This window comes from Pipistrellus kuhlii, unplaced genomic scaffold (genome assembly GCF_014108245.1).
Source record: "Pipistrellus kuhlii isolate mPipKuh1 unplaced genomic scaffold, mPipKuh1.p scaffold_m20_p_6, whole genome shotgun sequence".
Classification (NCBI taxonomy): domain Eukaryota; kingdom Metazoa; phylum Chordata; class Mammalia; order Chiroptera; family Vespertilionidae; genus Pipistrellus; species Pipistrellus kuhlii.
Genome location: NW_023425562.1, coordinates 4,904,048 through 4,926,160, shown reverse-complemented (window position 1 = coordinate 4,926,160; position 22,113 = coordinate 4,904,048). Strand labels below are relative to the sequence as shown.

The following is a 22,113-nucleotide window of genomic DNA, read 5'->3' as shown; positions in this document are numbered from 1 at the left end:
AAACAAGAATGCCACGTTTCCTTAAAACATCCCTAATGAGGCAGTAAAAGTGTTAATTTCAAGCCTTGCGTTCATGTCCTTTTTATATTCATGTGACACAATGGGAGGTATGCATATAGCATGCCTCCTGCTTACTGAATAAAGCACTATGGTTTTTTAAGGAAAAATACCCCTGTGATTGTTTGAGTTGCATGCTAAATTAGTCACATTTTTGATGAAGGACCATTTTTCTTTCTTTTTTTTTTTGAGAATGATGGGTACTTTGTGGTTTTTCACTTTGGATATTTGATAAACATTTCCTCTAACGTAAATGAAGTTTACAGGCCACTGTAAAGAAACAAGCATTTTTTCATAATTGATCTTTCAAGGGAAAATTAGAATTTGAGAAACTTACGCATAAGATTGGTGGTGAAGTTAGAAAATGTGATATTTTAATGTTATATCATAAAATGTGCCAGCATTTGGAAGATTTTTATAATTCAATTAATTTTTCTTCAAATGAGGAATGCATGTCAGGATAAAAATCAAGGATAAAATATCTATTCAAAGGGCAATAACACTGATATATTTTAATGTAACAATGTGAAAAGTCCACTAATATGGTTTCCTTGCAACTCAATTTTAGGAAACTGCCACTCTGAGTTTTGGTGCAACATCAAAGAAGAATATCTACAGTGGCATTGAAAGGCTAGCAATGCTGCTCTTTTTACCTAATTACATACCTGTGTGAAGCTGGACTTCCTTCACATATTTCAACCAAATCAAATCATGACAACAGATTAAGTGCAAAAGCAGGTATGAAAATCCAATTGTCTTCTATTAAGCTAAACATGAAACATATTTGCAAAAATGTGAAACAATGCACCTTTTCTCCCTAATTTTATTGTTTTGAAAAACATAAATGTTATTTACATTAATGTGGAATGAATTTATTATTATTAAATGAGTTATAATATTTTCTAAATGTAGCTTTGATGTCTAATACTATAAATGTCAATGACAAAACCTACATGAACAAAAAAGCCCTTAGGGATCTTCATTATTTGTGAATAATGTAATGGGGTCTTGTGACTAAAAAGATTAAGAATTTTTTATCTAATCATGTATCTATACTAATAGAAGAGTAATATGCAAATTGGTCACAAGATCCTCACAGTAACAACTGAACAGCAAGCTGTGTGGGGAGATCAAGCTGGCAGGGGAAGGGGGCTGTGAGGGGCAGTGAGGGGCAACCAGGCCTGCGGGGGGGGGGCAGTTGGGGGTAACCAGGCTAGGAGGGGTGGGAGTTAGGGGCAACCAGGCCAGCAGAGGGGGGCAGTTGGGGAAAAGCAGGCCAGTGAGGGGAGGGGAGGGAGAGTTAGGGGCAATTAGTTTGGCAGGGGTGGTAAGTTAGGGAGACCAAGCTGGCAGAGTGGAGGGGCAGTTAAGGACGATCAGGCAGACTGGTGAGCAGTAAGGAACCAGTGGTCCTGATTGTGAGAGGATGTCCCAGGTTGGAGAGGGTCCAGGCTGAGCTGGGGGGACCCTCCCCCACCCCATGCACAAATTTCGTGCACCAGGCCTCATGTAAATAAATACATAAATAGATACATAAATAAAAACTATGAAGATACAGGTTAGGGCTTCTCAATCTTGGTACTACTGGCATTTGGCTGGATAATCTTGGTGATGGGTCTGTCCTATACATTGTAGGGTGCCTAGCAGGATCCCTGACCTCTACTTGCTGGCTAGATGCCAACAGCAGCCCAAATTTCCAAGTTGTAAAAATCAAAACTATCTTTAGACAGTACCCCTGGGGGAGGGATGAATTCTGGTTGAGAACTGCTGCCATCAGTAAATGGGAGAAGGATGCTTAAAAAAATGGGAAAAGATAACTTACAAAAAAGAGACTTCAATAGTATGAAAATACATGGAAAAATTATGCCTTGCCAGTAAGCCAAGAAATGCAAATCAAAATGATAATATGCTTCCATTTAAAATCCATTAGGTTATCGAAGTAAATGTAAATGATAACAGGCCCTCTCTGGGAAACTGGGGAAGCTGGTGGGATTATATAATTCCAGATAATACAGAGTGATGCATCAAATTGGAGAAATAATTTGCGATGACTTTCAAGGTTCACAAACACCTTTATGACATAGGCATAGATTCTATAGTATTAACATAGGTGCAAACTGTGCTACAGTTCAGATAGAGGTTGTATGTCAGGAAGTGAGTTTGACTGTAAAATTCCCCAGTCCAGAAATTGGTATGGAAGAAAATGAGCATTTTCACGTTGACAAAAAGATTCAAGATATTGTTTTATTTGTAAGCTGAAGCCTTAAAATATTAAATACTTTTTGAAAAACCAATAAAAATATCCTGTGGAAAAAAATAAAAATAAATAAAATCTGCATTAAACTAGAAATTTTGGTTCTGAAACTTTTACTAGCTGTGGGACCTTCTTTTAAATATTTAAATCACATTTGGAAATCTGAAGACAATAATAATGTCTCCATAAATGATTATTGTGAGAACTGACTTAGATAATAATGTCAGTGAACATCTACTCAAAAGTAGAAGATTCAATGCACTCCATTTATCTCCTGTCTCTGCTGAGACCCCAGTAAAATAACAGTAAAAGATTAAAAAAGGCATAGAAATCCCTAAGAAAAAAGAGAACATGTAGAGGGCCATTAGTGGATGAGAAGTTTCAAAAAAATTCTGGAAGACGAAACGTGGTCCGAGGGGAGGAATCTGGTCTAGCAAGACAAAGAAAACTAAGTGGTAAAGCGGTGTGAACAAGGGGAGTTGACTTGCCCAGTGGATCTCGCTGAAGACTCTGATCTTGGAGGGATGGAGTTTGGAGAGGGTGCAGGTGAAACGTGAGGCTGAAAGCAGGGGTGCTGATTAAATGGAATTCTTGAACCTCGGACTCCACATGTCTCTCTGCCACCGCTCAGGCAGCAGATAGGAGGTTTCATCTTTGAAGAGTTGGAGTGCCTTCATACCCCTTTCACAATGCCTTACTTTTAAATACTGACTACCAAGGCTCCCTGGGTTACGGGAGAAACACTGCCCCATGAAAGAGAGTAGTCAATTCACATGTGGAAAAGTGACTCCAGAGAAAATAGAGATAATGCAAGAGTCAGGAAAGTCTCTCTTCTTCCCTCCCTCCCACCGCCCTCTCCTCCCTAGTCCACATAGTATCCTCAGAAAAGTTAGAGAAATGACTGCCTCTATACACAAGAGTGATGCTATGAGGAAAAAGGAAACATTTACAGAACAGTAAGTGGTGTTTAAAAGGAAAAGTTATGGTTGCTAAAATTTTAAACAAATGCTAGGCAAGGATTGGTATTTGTCTAGAAAGTAGAATGGAAAGACCAAAAGAAGAGAAAGAAAATGAAAAAAGAGTATTTAGCATTAAGTCAAACTGAAATGATAGCGTTCTCTGGGTGAAACAAGGTATGGATAATCTAAGAAACTGTAAGGCAGGATAGCATAATGGTTAACAGTTCAGACTGTGGAGCCAGGCCGCTATGTTCAAATCTCAGATCAGCAACGACAAGCTGCGTGAATTTAGGTAAGTTACTCAACTTTTCAGTTCTTCGGTCTCCCTATCTTAAAACAGGGATGAGACTTGTTCTTTCCTTACAGGGTTTTGAGAATTAATGGAGTTAACATATGTAAAGGACTTAAAATAGTGTCTAGTACATAGTAAGTGTTAAGTTAATTATACAATACTACAGCAAAAATAGTATCCCACTTGGCACTGAAGTGACCTGCTTTTACAGAATTACAAAATTAGCCACTCTGTATTTATTTCACTAAAAATAGTGGCATAACTACACCGAGAAGCTGGAAGGCAGGCATTGGATGATTTAAAACAGCCAAAGCCTCATCTGTAATAGCAGGATGTAAATAGATAATGTCTGTAATCAATAACTTTAAAATAGCACATTACGTAGTGACATTGCCAATTCCCAGAAGAAATGGCAAAGAATTTCAATGTAGTTGCCCCTGGGCCGCAGGACTGGGGAGTTGAAAAAGGTGAACCAAGGAATGATTTGACTATTTGATTTCCCAACGATGTGCCCTGGTTACTTGGAGATTTTTTAATTAAAGGATGAAAAAGGTTAATATATATGAATTGGCTGTCAGCGCCTGGCATATAAGAGTAGGCACTCAATACATTTTAGTTCCATTTTATTCATTTCAGTAATTCCACTCCTGGGGATTTTTTCCCATTTCAAGATATAGTACCAAAAGAAAAACATGAATAAATATGTTTATTGCTGGGTTATTCATAACAACAAATAACTGGAAATGACCTAAATTTTCAACCATATGGGAATGGTTAAGAATTATGCAAAAAAAAACAAAAAACCTGATGGAATGCTATAAGCCAAGACCATAAGTTTATCATTCAGACGGCTATGGATTGGCTATAACCTACCACACACACACACACATACACACACACACACACACACACACACACGGTCTCTGCTGTGTTCAGACAAGGAAACAGAAACCTGAGAAAGACAAGGTATCTGAGCAGAGAAGATGCAGCTATAGTGTGTCTTAGGGCAACTTCTTCTCGCCCCAGAGTCTCTGTGGGTGGCTCACAGATCCTTGGGTCACTATGTAAGGGGAGTATTTTGTTTGTTTGTTTGTTTGTTTGTAGCTGTGGCCTTTTATACTTAGAATTCACATCACTATTCAGGAGCAGACATACTCACAATCTATGCCATTAATAGCAATTATTACCTATATGTTGGAGCCCCCTCCCTCATTCCACAGTCAGACCCGGCGTCAGCAAAGCCCGGGCTGTCCGGAAGGCATCCTCAGGAATGGCTCAGCCTCCAGTCTCCAGCCCGACAAAACTCAGCAAACCCATTTGCTGACAAAGGTATCGATGAAAACTATGACAACAATGAACGAAATGTATGATGTCATGCATTGGAGTCTCCATCAGAACCTATAGACAAGGCCTATAGCTCTCAAAGATAATATGTGTTGGGCGAGTCAGGCTCTTGAATCTCTGGATGTGACCATGGGCATTTACCACCCACTTCTTAGAATCTTGCTTCTCAACCTCTTCATTCACCAGAGCCTCTGGGAGGCCTCGTGAAAGCTCAGATTGCCAGGTTCCACCTGCCCCCCTCCCAGAGTTCCGATGCAGCAGGTTGGGGGTGGGGCCTGGGTAGGCACACTCCTAACAAATTCTCAGGTAATACTGCTGATTCATGACCACGCTTTGAAGACCACTGTGTTACAGGCACAGCATTTACCAAAACCAACTGGGATGAACATTGAGACTTTGAAGAGGGAAGAGGAAGGCAGGTGGAATAGTTTTCTAAGGATCCCCCATCTGTCCTTTGTCCCAGTGTCCACCTGGGGGAACCTAGCTTAGGCAGCCTTAACACTGCCACCCCTTCCTGAGCTCCCTCCCAAGATCCTCCCACTGAACCAGGCGTCCCCGGTCGGCTTCCTGCACTGAAACGGGACAACCTCACCCCATCTGCCTGCAGCCCACGTGCCTGTGCGAGGGGCCACCTTTGCAGGTTCCAAGAAATTATGCATTCGCTCTGGAGGAAATGAACACCTCAAGGCAAAGTATAATTAGGAATTCTTCAATTCAGTTTATGCTTTTTCAATTAGACACTCTATAATTTTAATCATGGGAGCATTAACATGTTTCTGTAATTTATATACCTGGGGTATAATTAAACACGGGAACACATCGCTCCGAACCTCAACGCGCGTGATTGTTTCCTGTCGCCCTGGCGGTACCACAGGTCCCTGGTGGTGAGGCGGTGCCAGTTCCAGGGCCTTTTGTGGGCTGCAGAGGTCAATGAGTGCCACCTCCCAGCCCCTCCCTGGCTTTGGGAATGTAAAGGCTGCCGTAGACCCTGTGGTGCCCTTGAACATCTGGCTCCAGTGTGGCATCTGCATCCCAAAGCTTCAACTCCTATTGTGACTTTCAAAACGTCGCAGCCATTGGAAACTGCCTTAGACAACTATTCTTGGAAACTAATTTCAATTAAGCAGGAACAGGGTGTCCTGGCAGGGGAGACGTTATCTGCGAGCAGATGGCTCTGAGGCGAAGAAACGGAACAATAGGCTGAAACTTAGCCTGGATGGGGACCAAGCTCCTTCACTCCCCCTCCCCCAACTTGGTTCCTCTTCTCACTGACTCTAATTCTGCTCCTCTCTCACCATTCCTCCTCTGCCTTTTAGCTACAAAGCAGGCCCTGCATCCTATGTGCAAGGTAGTTCTCTTGGGATTCTGTGCAGTTCTGCAAATTCAAGGAAGTCGGAGGCACACACAAAGTTTTTTGTGCTTATTCAGACTGAACCTCTGAACTTTCCGAAGGTTAAAAAAAACACCTTCATTTCTTCCCCCCTCGTCTTCCTGCTCTTCCCACAATAGCAGATTCAGATTTGCTGACTGCAATAAAAGGAGAAAGAACATAATCAAAACTGGCCCGGGGGACAATGCCTACAGATTCTGACCCTGCTGAGTGACGTGCCCATATTGCTGCAGCATTTGGGCACTCCATAGATTTTTGTCTGGTTTTTAGAAAAGATGAGACTTCTTATAGCGTGAAGGTAGGAAATGGATTTGCACTACCCTCCCACAGGAGAATACAGATCTGGTCGGATCCTGCTGCTCAGGCTCACCAAACACCCATCTCCTCCCTAAGCCCCACATCTGCATAGACGCGATATATTCAGATATGCTATCAGCATGCAACAACACAGCACGGATTATCACAGGCGCCAGTCCTTGTCGTCATCATCAGAAGACGTGAGTGTGTTTTCGGCCCCCATGTGGACAAGGATAGAGGAAGGGGCTGGCAGAGATCTGAGTTCGGCTCTTAGGAGCTCACACTGATTATCTCCCTGCTGAAACACATACCAAAAGAAACACCAGGGTTTCAAAAGCTGTCAAACCAACAGGGGCAGCTCCACAGTGAAATGCAAAACAATCGCTTCTCCAAACCTCAAGGACGCATCAACATTGGCACCAGGGGAAAAAAATACCTAGTCCCAGCACAGGTTCCCTCCCCAGCCCCAAGGCCACCTGCAGACTAGCCCGGGAGTGCTCAAGCTGGGAGCTTGTTCGACATGCAGATTCTCAGGCCTCGTCCCATTTCCCCTGGGCTGAGCAGGAATCTACAGTTTCCTAGCTCCCCAAGTGATATTCACCGAGGTGTGAAAACTCGGGGTAACCTATTTCCTAGACTTTTGGCATTTGGGAAGTCTAGTGGAGGAGACCAGCATCTCAGCAGCAAGTCCGCTCAACCATACATGCCTCTCCAGCTGTGGGGACTTCTCTTTCATGCCCATGCCTAAGCCCTCATTACAGTTCTTATTTCTCATAATAGGACCCTTGGCTTCTTACCCGGGGTCTCAAAAGCCTACATGCATGGCATCTGAAACCAAACCTGGGCCTTGCCCGCTTGTTACCAGCTCTCCCTGGGCCCAGAGCAATGGAGTGAGAGTCCTCTGTGATGGAGAGGCTGCTCAGCAGGGTACCCACGAGCCACACAGGGCTACTTAGGACTTGAAATGCGAATAGTACGGCTAATAAACTGAAGTTATAATCTAATTCAGTTTTAATTAATTTAAATATCACACGTAGCTCTGGCTGAAGCATTAGACAGCGTGGGTCTAAGGTCTTGCCCTTGAATGCTGCTTGTGTTCATGGGGCTGCCGCCCCTTGCCCTGGCCATGAATACACCCTTTTTACATTTACAATATAATCTTTACAAACTGCGCAGTGAGCCTACGTGAACTGGGAAAGAAGAGGAGGCGTTGTGTTGTGAAAGGGGGTGAAGCATCCATTTCTTCTGCCTCGCAGTGGAGACTTTAAACTTTAAGCTGTTCTTTTCCGACTAAAAAGCCAGGCTGCCGGGATCACTCCTCTCCCCACTGCCTGGAGGAGGCATCCCTCCCTCCGAGCGGCGGCCGCCAGCGGGAGCCAGCTCTGTGCAGAAGGCTCCTGCGGGAGAGCCAGCCTCCTGGCATGCTCTGGCTCAGGAGCACGTCTATGGACCAGGCTGCAGAAATGTGCTGATGGAGTTCCCAATGCAGAGTCTGACCTCTGGGCGGCTGCAGACCCAGAGCAGGGAGGGCCATTGGCTGTCAGCTGTGCCGGATCTGAGGCAAATAGTGATGCCAACTGTCACAGGGCCGGGGGCAGCAGGAGGCATACACATCAGCAGAAAACAACGCTGGGAAAAAGGGAGACCCAGGAGAAGGCAACTTGCAGAGACACTGTGGCTCCTGCAAAGGATTTCACCAGCTTCCCAGGGCAAGAGGATTAGCATGTTAAGAACTAGCTACTCAGACTGTCCTTCCTTCCATAGCCCTGCCTCTGCTTTCCTTGGCACACTTGGCTTTGGTGACCTTCACCGTGGAGCCATTGCCATCCATCTATCATCACTGCCCACACAGTCACACCCATGGCCATAGTATCCCACAGCTGGGTTCCATTCCTGGAGTCTCCCCTTCGATCATCTTATTTTCTGAATCCCTCTTCCGGTCTCTGCAGCCTCTCCCCACTTAGTACCCCATATGAGAGTTTTCAATAGAATTGAGGTCATCTGGCCCTCGATATCTCTGTTGTCTGCACCTCTACCTTTGCAGGTGTTTTAGGCCAAGCTTAGACTCTATGCTCTATGTCCAAGCACTTTCGTTGATACCATCAACTGTGTTTTCCCCTGGCCCTGCATCAACTTGTGTGTCTCTCTTTGACAGTAAGACCTGCTCACAGTTCTTGGAGAAAATGAAACTGTGCAAATGTTGACCATTTTTCTTTTTTAAAAATGATTCTTTTTTTTTTTTGCTTTCCATGTTTGAACTCTGCTTTGATTTTCTTCTACCGCTCTGGCCACACCTGCTCCACCTGTGTGGTCCATGGAGTGGCGCAGATCTTGGTCCTGTCCCTCATCTCTTTTCACACACATTCTCCCTGGACAACCACCCCCTGAATGCAGATCCCAATTCCCAAGCCCCTGCTCAGATGCCTCCCCAGCACCCCAGCCTTTTGGGATTTAAATAGGAGGTGATAGGAGGTAGGAGGTGAACATGACGACCACACTCTGCTTCCCTTCATGCCAGCAGCAGTCTCGTCTCCATCTCTCCAGATGGCAGACGGTCCAAAATAGAACACTCTTCCCTCTTCATGTCCCAGCAACTGCTCCTGCTCCCCTTAACATATTCTTCCTGAAACACCTGCTCTTCTTCCTTGGTTTGAGCTTAAGGACTATAATCCAGAATCCGTCAACATCAGAGCCAATACTGCTAAGCTGGGTTGTTTGGGTGGGGCGGGGGGGAGGCTGGTAAAAGGAGACCTGCAATGCAATTAGGACGAGCAGATGTGGATGCAAAGCCACCTGAATTATTTGGGTGTCACCCTTCTTTCCTTTTCTTTGCCTGGATAATCGGATTGCGGTTATGTACCACCCTCCCCAGACTGACCCTGTCTCCTTGATAAGTTTCACTGGTGGTACTTCTCTGTCCCATTAATCTCAGTTACATGGTCCTTTAGTCACCATATGTACACTGCGGAACAGCCCCACAGGGAATAGCTCTGCAGCCGTATTTATCCCATTATTCCTTATTGCTGGTCATTTCTTTTTGTATCTGGCTCCTCCTCTTTTCCAGCCTGGTGCGATGAGGTCCCAGCACACTTTTGGGCTTGGTGACAAGCAGTATGACTTGCAGAGCTAAGTCTTCTTGCCCTTCCCCCAACTCCAAAATACAGTGCAATCCGCTCCTCATCTTCAGGCTTAAGAAAAGGTGGCCCAGAAAGCTGGGAACTATGCAAAATCAATGACGTTTAGAGAAAGCATCTAAATGGAATCTCAGTTTCTCCTCTTTCCCCAAGTGGACAGGAACTCATGAACTTCCCAGGCCTCCCCACATCAATAAGCCCTCCAGAGTTTCACTTGCCCATCCTAACTGGCCACCATCGGAGGCTGCTGAGAACCAGATGGTAAGGATGCCAGTTTTGCTCGCTGCAGCTCCATGGATCAGCAAAACCCTTCTGTGATTGTTTCATGCGCCCTCACTCTGGACTTCACAGCTACCAAAGGGATCCTGGAAGACATTTGGCAATTGTTTTCTTTTCTCCCCAAAGACGTTTCTTATTTCTTTAAAAACTAGAAGCCTGGTGCATGGATTCATGCACAGGTGGGATCCCTCAGCCTGGCTTGTGGGGATTGGCTGAAACTGGCTCTGATATCCCCCAAGAGGTCCCGGATTGCAAGAGAGTACAGGTTAGTCCACGGGACTACACTGATGCATGACTGGGCCAGGAAGGTACTGTGGGAGGGCTCCAGGGTGTGTCCGGCCCATCTCAGCCCATCCTGATCAGCAAGACCCCAGCATCAATCTAACCTACTGGTTGGAGCATCTGCCCCCTGGTGATCAGTGCACATTATAGTGACTGGTGGAACAGTTGAAAGAACAGTTAGATACTTAGCATATTAGGCTTTTATATATATAGATTGGCTGGATCTCCAATCTATCCTGGAGCTCATGGTTGTGTATTTCAGAGCATAGAGTGCTAACTATCAATAGGTGCACCTGTCAGATGCAAAGGGATCGTGAAGGCTCATTGGAAAGTGACCTCAGAAGACATTTGCCATGTTACACTGTCTACTAGTATTCAATCTGACATGCCCCTTGTCCTCCATGCTAGAGCAGCACCTCAGGCAGGCTGTGGAAGCAGTCCACACATCCTAAGTGCCTTGGAGAAGGTGCCTCAGAGGCCCAGTGCTCACCTGGTCCACACATCAGGTACTTGTCCAACTGGTTCCTACCTCTCCCACTGGTTTCCAAGCCACCTTTACCACTATTGGCCTCTCCTGGACTTCCCTCCCTCAGTAATCCTCAGCTCAGAGAATGGCACCATCATCCACACCAATGACCAACCCAGAAACCTGGGAGTCACCTGGACAATGTCTTTTCCTTTACACCCACCACCAGCTCCACAAAAAAGTCACCATCTAGTCATCCTCCTTCAAGTCTGCGCTCCATAACCACCACTACTCTGACTTGGCTCATCCTCATTTATCATCCTGACAACCATAACAGTCACCTAGCCTCTCTGAGCCACTCTTGTCCCTCTGACCTATTCTCCATAATGATGTCAGAAAGACCTTTTATAAAAAGATGGATCACATTGTTTGCTTACTTAGTACCCCCTTTTTTGACTCCTCAATGCTTTTAGAATAAAAACAAAGACTGTGGTCTCTGGTTCTCTCTCCCAACCTCATCCTGTGCCTCTCTTCTTGTGTTTCTATTGGCCTCCTTTCAGTTTCTCTGACTTCATCCCTGGACTGAGTCTGACCCTCCTCTTATAGGAAGGGGTGAGATGTAGAAAGAAAGAGAACCAACAAAGTGTGCATTGTCGAGCTGGCTCACATTTGGGAAATGGGCTCAAACCTAAGGGCAATGAGTAAGGAACAGTGTGCACCAGCCTCAGAAGGGTCTATATGAAGGACAGGAGGCAGGGCATGGGTACCTAGACTCCCCTCCCCCACTGGCTGAAGGTTGCCCTTACAGTGTTAAGTTTGCACTTCTGATCTGCTGCTCAGACTCAAGAAGATCCATGGGGTTTTGGAGAAAGCACCTAGGCAAAGCAGAAAACAGGGGGACCTTTCAACTATCCATGGAAATGTCCAGCACAGCTACAGCTGAAAGCAGAGGGGAGTTGGTGACATGGACCCAATAAGAACTGGCTGCTGCTAGTAACAGCCTATCATCAGTGTCCATGACTCCGTCTGCATAGAGCTGTCTCTATCATTAGGATTTCAGCTGCATATGGCCTGTTTTGATCATTTCTGGATCTTCAGTGCTCAGCAGTGTCTGGCACATGGTTGTTTGTTCAAATCCAAATGAGATATTTACTGACTTAATTAGTTAATGAATTGATAAACAAATGAACGAGGGAACAGACCGACCTGACTCATCTCCTAGTATCTGGTCTCACCTCTCCTGCTTGGTGTGCTTCTCTGCACCCAATATTTATAAGATCTCAGCTGAGTGAGCTCATGTGGATCCCCAAGCCCCTTCCCAAGGGGAATTTGGATCTTCTTTGTTTTGATTTCACACCCTATGGAGGCATCTCCTCCAACTTGAGGGTATGGCTGACCTTACATTGCTGGTCCTTCAGCAGCTGAGACACCCTAGCCCTGTCTGCTTGGTTCGGTGTTTGTGAAAGGTGCTCACATCTCAGGGTCCATTGTTAAGGTAACAGTGTTTCAAGTATTTGGGGACAACCTTGGAGATGACTTCACATTCCCGGTGCGTCACATGCTTGCCAACACCTGGCATGTGACGGAGCTCCCGTGGTGTGGGAGGAGCCCAGCACACAGGCACCAGCTTACAGCGGGGCTCCAAGAGCGCCCCATCCCACAGCTATGGGGCAGGCAGCCGCTCCTGTCCCAGCAGCATGGCCGTGCCAAAGAGCAAGCTGAATAACTGCCAATTGTACTTCACACACTTTAGCTGATTGAATCTTCAAAGCAATCTGTGACCTGGTAATGCATTCCCATTTTACCAACAAGCAGCCTGAAGTTCAGAGAAAGAAAGGAACTGGCCCACGGTTACCCCATGAGTCAACTGCGTCAGATTTGATCTGCTTCCAAGAGCTGTCTCAAAGTACCAACTGGCAATTCTGCTGTGGCGGGAAGAGCCAGAGAGATGAAAGGTCAGAGTCAAGGCCACACAAGGAAGTCACAGGCTGGTAGAGATGGAAACATAAGTCCCTGCCAGAGGAGTGGCCAGGACAGAGTGGGAGCCTGAGGAGGAGCCAGTGCATCCTGCTGCAGGATGGGAATGGTCCTGGATGTGCCTACCAAATGTCCCCCCACCCCTGTCAGGACAAAGACCACACCCCAAGGGAAGGCCTTCTTTATCTGGCCCCTGTGGCTTTGTTGACTCTCTCCCCTTCTCTGCCGCAGCCCATGGTGGTCCCATGAGCACACTGTACACCTTCTCTGCCTTGACTCTTGCATAGGCTGCTTCCTCCCGGATCACATGCTTCCCTTCGTCACTAAGCACACACTAAGCACACTGGTCCCAGATCAGGCAACACTGCCTCCAAGAAGCTCTCCCTGTCCCGAGGTTCCAGGCTGAAGATGGATGCCTGTGCACCTGAACTCTCAGGAACCTCTGGCCTAGTCCATAGGCTCATCAGCATTTTTTTGTTTCTTTTTCTGAATCTTCTTCCTAAAGACCATCTAAATTGGTAGCCACTGGCCACAACTTGAAAAATCAATTCCTCAGTCATATTTTAAGTGCTCAACAGTCGTATGTAATGAGTGGTGACTATTTGGACAACACAGAGATAGGACATTTTCATCACAGCAGGAGGTTCCATTGGACAGCAACTACAGACTAGGGGCAGCTGATGCAGGGCCTGTGAAGTGCACCTGCACAGTCCCAGCACCTGGCTCCAGCCAGGTGTGCAAAACAGATGTGCTGATCTATTCACTTATGTTTTGTTTGTTTTATTTTTAGTATCTACTAAATGCCAGGCACTGGTCCCCAGGAAAGGGGATCTATTCGTGTCAAGCCTACCCATTTCTTGAAGCTCAGGGACTACTGAGGAACACACATGAAATAAACCCAGAGAAAACATTCAACACATGTGTAGCCCAATAGAAAGCTCAGGAAGGAATGATGAAGAAAGCACACAGGACACTTGAGCAAAGCCTGTAAGAGGGCAAAGCGAAAGGAAATAAAACCAGAAACGGGTTATGGCCAGATTCTGATGGGCCTTGAATTCTACGCCAAGAAGCTTGAACTTAAATGCGGTAGAAAGCCATTGACCCATTTAAGAATTTTAAGCAGAAAAATTAACTTGATCCAAATTGTGCTTCTGAAAGACCATTCCAGCAGCCTGTGGAGGGTGGAGAAAGGTGATAAATGTTTGCCAGGGAAACCAGCAAGGTGCCCTGGCAGGCTAGGAGAGTCAGGGGCAGGGGGTGGGGGTGGGAAGGAGGGGGCTCATGGGAACAGGGAGGAACAGAAGAGCTAATTCCCAAGCTGAGTCTGAGGTTGAGCGGGTGGGCACCCTCACTGACTGAATGAGAGGAGGGAGGGGGGCGGGAGAAAGGGGTGCCTCTAAGGAAGCCAGCTGAGGACCCAGGGGAGGGTCTGCTACAGAATTCGGGGCTCTTCCCGGCCCTACTTCAGGGACTGCATTAGGGGTGATTAATTCATGGCCAAGTTCCTTTCTGAGGAAGGTTACTACAGATACATCAGCATGACAGGCGGGGCGTGGGGGAAGAGGGCCCAGCGTGTTCGAGTCAGAGCTGAATATTAGATTCCAGTCACTGTTTGATTGATCTTTTAAGCAATTCTGGGATTCTGTCACTTAAAAACCAATAAATCTTTGAAGGCCTGGGGAAAGCAATGCAAAAGCAATAAATCTCTATTGTGGGGTATTAGAAATATAGGCCAAGCTGCCGACGTGGTCTGGCTGGAGAGAGGAGGGTGTGGGAGCCCCACAGGGCATTTTCCCTCCCCACCTCCCCTCCTGGCCTCCGTGCCTGCTCACCCCACCAGACAGAGTCAGACCCAAGGGGCTCCCAAGGGGCAGCAAGGGGCTGAGCAGGGACAGAGCCCTGCTGGCGAGGCCTGAGGGCTGGGGCTCAGCTATGATGCTGTTTGAGGACAGGCAGACCCCACTCAGAGAGAGACATGCTGAGGTTCAAGTGAAGGCTGGTTCACACAACCGGAACGGAGGGTACTGAAGCATCCTTTCGCCTCCCCCCCAATTCCCCAGCTGATGGCAGTTCCCTCGCCAGCACCCCCTCTGGATGATTACTCAGTCATCACTCGACAACCCAGGCGTGGGAAACACAGAACCTTCTAGGGGAGCAATGAACGCCAAGGCAGGAAGTGGGGTCCATGTCCTGGCTGTACAGGTAACAAGCTTGGCGACCTTGGGCCAATCATTCAGCACCTCAGAATACAGCTTCCTCTTCAGAAATGGAGATGGTGTTTCCACCTGCCCCACCCCGCTGAGCTCCTGGGTAAGTGGCGATAGGATGGCACAATGAAATCAAAGGAACGATCAACTATAAACCCCCATGCACCAAGTAAGCTCTTCATGTGCTACCGTTATGGCCTTTGTTGTTTTCTCAATTCTCCTCTTCCTCGACCTGCGGACCCCCTTGTGCACATCCCTCCAGCCAGTCCTCTCCTCTCGACCAGCACAGTCCCTGTCCTTGTCTTGCTGGTCCAGTTTCATCATCTTGTTTGTTTGCCTGCTTAAGGCCCCTGCTCTCTGCCCCATTCCCAGGAACAACCGCTGGATGCTGAGCCTCAGGAGGACAGGTGTGTGCCTGTCCTGTTTCCTGCTATAACCCACACACCTCCTGCTCCTGGAACACATCAAATGCCCCATTTGTTGAATAACCTGTCGGTCAACTGCCTCCAAAGGGGCATCTTGGTGCCCTGACCTCGAGGTGACAAAAAGCTAAGGGAACGGAAGTCTATTGTGATGGAGCCACCGCTGTCGTTGCAGGCTGCCCTGAAAGGCTTGCTGGGTGGCACTGGTTAGTCTCTTGCCCTTTTTGTCAAATGCCCAAGCAACGGTCTGAAAATAGATCTGAAAAGGAGTGTACATCCTCAGTGACGCAGAGCCTTGGGGAGAAATGCAGCCAGACCTCTCCACACACGAAGCATTGCCCCTTTGAGCAGTGACATTTATTTTCATTTTTTCCCATGGTAATGTCACCAAAATACGTCATGCACCGCTTCCTCCTGGGGAGCTGCCAGGGCCCAGTGGAATGAGGGTTGGCTTAGGGTCAGTTCCCATAACTGCAGCACGGGGACGCTGCTATTGCCATGTGGTGAGGATACAGTTTATCCACAGGGACAGGCACGCGGCAAGCTCTTGCTCATTCGATGAAAGCTAGCAGGTCCTTTGCGCTTGAAGACACGGAACCTAATGCTACATTTCAGGTGGGTGAGCCGGGAGCAATGGATGAACAACCCTGGCCGTGAGGAGCTGCAGCGGGCAGGCCTCCTCATTTCTTGAGTCCTCGTGTCAGTTATAGAGAGTTCTCCTGTTTTTTTATTTGCTCCCTGCCAACTGCCATTTTTCACTGCTGCTGGGGACTTCCATTCCCGCCTCTCAGTTTACTGTGGTCTTAGGATGCATGAGGTTACCAAACAGATGGGCACACTAAGAGCATGCAGGCCCAGAGGAGAGGGCAGGGGTCTTCTCTCTGTGGGAACTAGAAAGACTTTTCCAGGAATGTCTGTGTGGGCTTCTCAGAGACCCCCTTTGCTCGTCTCTGGAGTCAGGCGGGCCTGGATCCTAGTCCCAGCTTCATCACTTGCTGGCTCTGAGACTGAACTTCAGCTCCCTCATTTCTAACAGAAAGATCCTGTCCTTAGGTTAGTCAAGGTTAAATTCCAGGAACACAGTAAGTGTTCAATAAAACATGGTGCTAATTCCTTTGACGAGTTTTCAGAGTTTCATGGACATATAATCTGATTTACCCTGAGGATGGGACTCTAGTCCTTTGTACAAAATTTAACTTTATGCTGCTGGACCCATATTGCTTATTTTTCAGACAATTTTAAAAAGAAGTGCTGGAAAAAAGTTAGGGATCTGAAGAAAAAAAGCAGAGGCTTTTCATCCCCACCATAAAACCAGGTCTCAAAAAGCTTTGGGAATTTAGGAAAAACTTTGGGAATTTGAATAGGAAAGAAGCAGGCAGCACTGTGACCTTGTGATGGACAGATTTCTCAAAATCCATTTTGAACAGACCTTCCTAAGTTCCCAAGAGAAGCAGGAAAGCCAGCGAAGAAACTAACTCTGACAGCCTGCCTTGCTGTGGCTTACTTCCATATCTTATTTAGCCTCTGTGGAATCGTTACCCTTTGTACTTTCCAGATAAGCAAAACTCAGGCTCAGAGAAATTAAGTATCTTGTCCAAGGTTGCACAGCAGTACCCTGAACCCAGGCTCCCTGTCACTAAGATCCCAGCCTTTCCATTGCCCCACAGAGAGGGCTGTTGGGAGGGGACTGAATCCACACCCACCAGGAAGCCACGGTAGGTAGTGTTGTGGGCTTGCAGAGTATAAAAGTGCAGGGCGGGGGTCAGCTGCTAATGGACTGTGTGCTCTCTTTCCTGGGCCCTATTTTGCCGTCTGGAAAGTTTCCAAAGATTTTGAAACATGGCCAGTGCTGCTTCGTGAAAGAGGCAATCGCTGTGAAAGGGAGGCAGGCAAAGTGGCCGAAGTGCAACACGCAATTTAGCACCTGGAGGACCTACGTTCAGTCTCAGCGTCCCTACTTACTGTCTGTGTGCTCGTGGGAATTTCTGAGCCTGAGGATGAGGATGATACTATCTGAAAAGGAGGACAACAATATCTCAGTGTACAGACAGACTTGAATGACAATATTGCATGAAAGTAACAGGAATAAAAAAAGCAAGTGACTCAGTAACTATTTATTTGGTGTAATGGCCACCGCCTGCCTGGGCTCACCACCGCCAGGACAGTCCGGCAACACCCTATGCCCAGGAGACAAGGCGAGAGTTCCCGGCTCAGGTGTCCCACCAACACTGCACACGCCTGCTGTGAGGTCTGAAGATTCACCTGACTTAGACCAGAACATTGTTCAAAGCCCACAGAATTGGGGGATGGGGACTTCCTAATTGCGGGCAGCTGATTGGACCTAATGCACTGCCCATGATTTCTGGGTAGCGTTGGGTCAGGTGGGAAAACAGATAACTGGACCATCCCAATAGCCTCCTTTCCGACTGGTCTCCTCGTCTCCAGTTTCATAAAAGCCACACTGCAGATGGCTCCCCAGGGCTCCACAGAGAAACCTGAGCAGCTCAAACACGGCCCACCGCCACCCCCCATTGCCGCCTTAATCTTTATGCTGAAGCAGACAGAACCACTCCTGGCTGCTCCCAGGACAGCAGCTGCTTCTGTCCCCCAAGCCTTTGCTCACGCCGAGTCCTCTTACCACTCTGGCAAAATCTCACACAGCACTCAAGACCTAGCTCAGTGGCACCTCCTCTGGGAATTCACTCCTCTGAGCCCTCATCACGACCCAGGCACATCTCCATACGCATGCACTGTGTTGTAATTATGTATTCCTGTGTCCCAGCGAGAGTCTGGCTTTCTTCTGACCACGAGTTACTTATGGCTAGCCCACTGCTGTCTCCTCAGCAGCCAGACAGTCCCCGGCACAGAGGGAGTGCCCCATGCATACTTGTTGAACGGCTAAGTGAGTGAATCGTTTTTATCCCCCATGGCCCTCCCCCTTCTGGGCATCTAAGGTGTTCAGTGCGTGCTTGAGCTGGACTGAGCCCATTAGAAAGCTGATTCACCCAACACTCTGCTTGATTCCAAGGGACTGCAGTCCTTTTTCGCTGAGCAGAGCTAGCAGGCCAGCTCAGAGCTGCTGCCCCTGTGCAAAGGGCAGCTGGTTTAAGAGAAATGCCTGCCTTCCTTGTAGCCATGTGCCAGGACCTCGCCCTGGGACAGCTCAGCAACGGAGAGGCTTTGGTCGCCTGGGCCATGAGCATGCTCCTGACCCCCAGTGGCCTCTGGCAGAAATCAGCAGTCAGGTTTGGACTTCAAGCCCCAATGGGGGACCCTAGCAGGCTAAGGCCCTATGCTGGCCTGGCCCAGAGGTCCCGCCCCATTCATGTCTCTGAGCAGGCAGGCTTCAGAGTTCAGCAAGTCTGCCTGTTTGTCTATGAATGCCAGTCAGACATGGAAAGATATTCTGGGCAGAAGGCTGTCTCCAGGCTCCCAACCCACTAAATAAATGTCCATGTGTTCCAGAAGGTTCTCTCCCAGCCTCCCCAGGTGTGCCTCAGCATGCTCCATCAGAATCAGTTCCAACACCCATTGTGCAGAGAGAGGCTCCTGGCTCAAGGGCCTGCTGACCTGGGTGTGGGCTGCTGGCCCTCCTCCTCCAGGGAGCCTGGCTCCTGGCCACTCCTGGCCCGGGCACTGATGGTGACATGCCTCCGTGGGAGGCGTGCCTGGTGCAGAGAAGGGAAGCTGTGAACTGGAGGCGAAGGACCCTCCTACCTGACAGGGGCTCCGCGGGACTGAGCCGGCTTCAGCATCACCGTGATGGTCGTGTCTGTCTCGTTGAGTGGGGAGTCTGTGTCATACTCGGGCATCGATGGAGCTGGGCAGAGAACAGAGAGAGTATGGAGCTCAGCACAGGTCCCAAGCCCCCCTCACGGGGGTGAAATCATAGCATTCATTCATTCATTCACCCCAAGACACTCAGGATGACTGGAAGGAGGGCGTTTGAAAGCTAGGTGAGAGTCACACGGCATCCCAGGATTTCAGCAAAAAAGGTCCTGACCTCCCACCAGGCTGAGGGTTCCCTCATGGTGCTGCAGAGCCGGGAAAAGGGTGGCAGAGATGTAGCCAGTAACCCCCTGGAACCAAAAAGTCCCACATGAACAAACAGATAAATGCAGGAAATATATTTTCTCAAAAAGATATGAGCGCAGTCAACCTTGTTAAGCGCATTAAAAATGTAAATTATAATACAATAGCGATGAGTGATTCTTTTTTTTTTTTTCCCCTCATGAAACCCTCCCTCTCTCATCCCCAACCCCTCAGGAGTGAAACTAACTCTGATCCCTGGGGGAGGTAGCCATTTGTATTAAGAGCTATTAAAACCCACATCCTTTTTAATTCAGTATTTCACTTTCTGGAATTTAATCCCAGAGTTATAATCCAAACCGATGAATTAAACTTTATTCTGCAGCATGTTTATTGAAGCATTATTTTATAAAATCATGGAAGTCCCAAATATATCCAACCACAGGGGAATGTTTAATTAAATTACGTCCATCCGCTTGACAGAACATTATAATGAAAGCAATGTAGCAACATGGAAAATGCTTATGGTATAAGCAGAAGTGGAAACATTAAGCGACCAAAACCACCATGGGTCTGTTATGCAAAATAAATGTGCATGCGGCCAGAATTGCACAGACATTCTGAAACAATGTAAACTGTAGAACAGGCTCGCAGGTAATTCCCCCGAATGTTGACGGAGGGCGGAGGGGCCCTGCTGGGGGCGGCAGGTGGAATCATGGACCACGGTGGCTTTGTAACCTTCATTCATTCATCAGACATTTCCTGAAGACCCCTGCTGGGCCCTGCCGTGCTAAAAGGAACATTCCTGAAAACAGATCTCATTTTTACAAAGCTAATGTGCATGAAGAAAATAAAGCACTACTTAATGCAACGGGGTAGTCTAATTTTTGGTGACTTGCACAGTATGCCCTCTGGTCTGATTAGTACAACTTTTCACGCGTTAGGAGGCGTGTGGGTTGGGTTTTCTTTGTGAGACTACACAGGTAACACAGGAGGGGCAGCCTCGTTTTGATCTCCAGTACTACACGGCCACAGCTGGCTCTGGCCTTTCTGTCGCTCCCAGGGAAAGGAGGCATGGGGGAGAAACAGAGCAGCACCCGCTTTCCGAGAGCGGTACCTGAGATTTTGGTGGCGATCCTCGTGGTGACGGGGGGCCCGAAGCCCTTGGCCGTGCTGGCCTTGATGGTGAAGGAGTAGGTGGTCCCCGGGTACAGACCCACAAAGAGGTGGTGGGTCTCATTCCGCAGCTTGAACACCTTCCCCCTCTGGCTGGAGAGGTCCGCGCTCGGGTCCAGGGAGCCAACAGCCTTGTAGTTGATCTGCACGACAAGCAAGCAAGCAAACGCGTTAACAACTGGCTCAGAGGCTGGAAGGTGCTCAGGTGGAGGGACCTCCGGGGAGGGAAGGAGAAGGCACGCGGCTTGGTCCGTGAGTCCCAATGCTGCTGTCCACCTTACAGACTACCCAGTCTGGAAACCAGCCGCTGCGGGCGCTGTGCACCACCGCTGCCCCACAGAGACACAACCACGTCATAGACATGCCCTTTCACTTCCTAGTGGCCACAATGAAATACAAATAAAGTAAAAAACTTACATATATCTTGTCAAACCTAATATATGCAAAATATTTCAATCTGTAATTTACAGAGTTCCTGAGATACTTTATACTCCTATTTTATAATATGAATACATTTAGTCTAGATGTATTCCCATGAAGTCTAGCCATCTCATATGCAGTTTTCCCGTGTCCCCTCTTCATTGGTACTGACACATTTCACAAGTGTAGTGGTCCTGCGTGGCTAGTGGCCACCACATTGGACAGACCATCTGTGAGAGAGAAGTATCCAAAAAAGAATTATCTGGAAAGATAAAAATGCAAAGACCTGAGAACCGAGGAAAGCCCAGTGTGACTGCAGAGTGGTGAGCAAATGGGGGAGGTGAGGGTTCAGGGCTCGAATGGACTCCAGGTGTCCCCAGTGGCAGGAGGAAGAACAGGTTCAGAGAACTCTGCCTGCAGCTGGGCACACCAGACCACAGGAGGGGAAGGCACACATATGCATCCTTTTGAAATCTCTCCCTAGTCCCCCTGGCTGGGCTGGTGGCAACTGCATACTGGGAGGTAAAACTCATGCCTTATTTACTAGCCAATTCCTTTCCTGCCCTCCAAATTTAATCCAGAAGCAACTCAATTTCCATCGAGCTGTCAATATAATCTACCGCGTTCCCTGCTCTCCTAACCTTTCCTGGTATTACAGGATCCTCACTTACTTGTAATGAAACACCATGAATAAATCAATGTATGTTAATATAGTGTGTCTTCAATTTTTTATGGAGGGCCTCACCAAGCCGAATCCCCACTGCTTTGTCAGAAACCGTCTATGAAAAATTTAACCTGCAAGTTTTATGAACCTGCAGCTTGTGGGGGGCTCAGGCTGGGGAGGAAAAGGAGGAAGGTGAGAAAAATGGAATGGGATGGAGCTATGGCCGTAAAACACATGATGCAATGTGACTCTTCATTTGGAAGAGGAGAAAGAGAGGGATTTGTTGGAACAGCAACCATAAAATAAAGGGTGAGTTGGGGAAAGGGTGCTGAGCTGCAGGTCCACACGGACTCTAAGGACTGGGCTCTGGCTGCAACAAGGTGATCCAGGCCACCCAGTCTCTTCGGGTCCCCATCAGTGGGACCCCTAGCCAGGAGCCAGAGTGGGTACTTCAAAATGAGAAT

At 47.7% G+C, this 22,113-nt stretch overlaps 1 protein-coding gene across 12 annotated transcripts in view; it reads right to left on the bottom strand.

Annotated features, from left to right (window-relative positions):
* PTPRT (protein tyrosine phosphatase receptor type T) overlaps positions 1-22,113 on the bottom strand; it is an 845,125-nt gene that overhangs the window by 197,591 nt on the left and 625,421 nt on the right. For all 12 annotated transcript variants that reach the window (XM_045574406.1, XM_045574409.1, XM_036418808.2 and 9 more), the window contains exons 10-11: positions 20,507-20,708; positions 19,078-19,180 (exon numbers count right to left, since the gene is read on the bottom strand). In XM_045574406.1, coding sequence (XP_045430362.1) covers positions 19,078-19,180; positions 20,507-20,708 — 305 coding nt within the window. The remainder of the gene's footprint in view (positions 1-19,077; positions 19,181-20,506; positions 20,709-22,113) is intronic.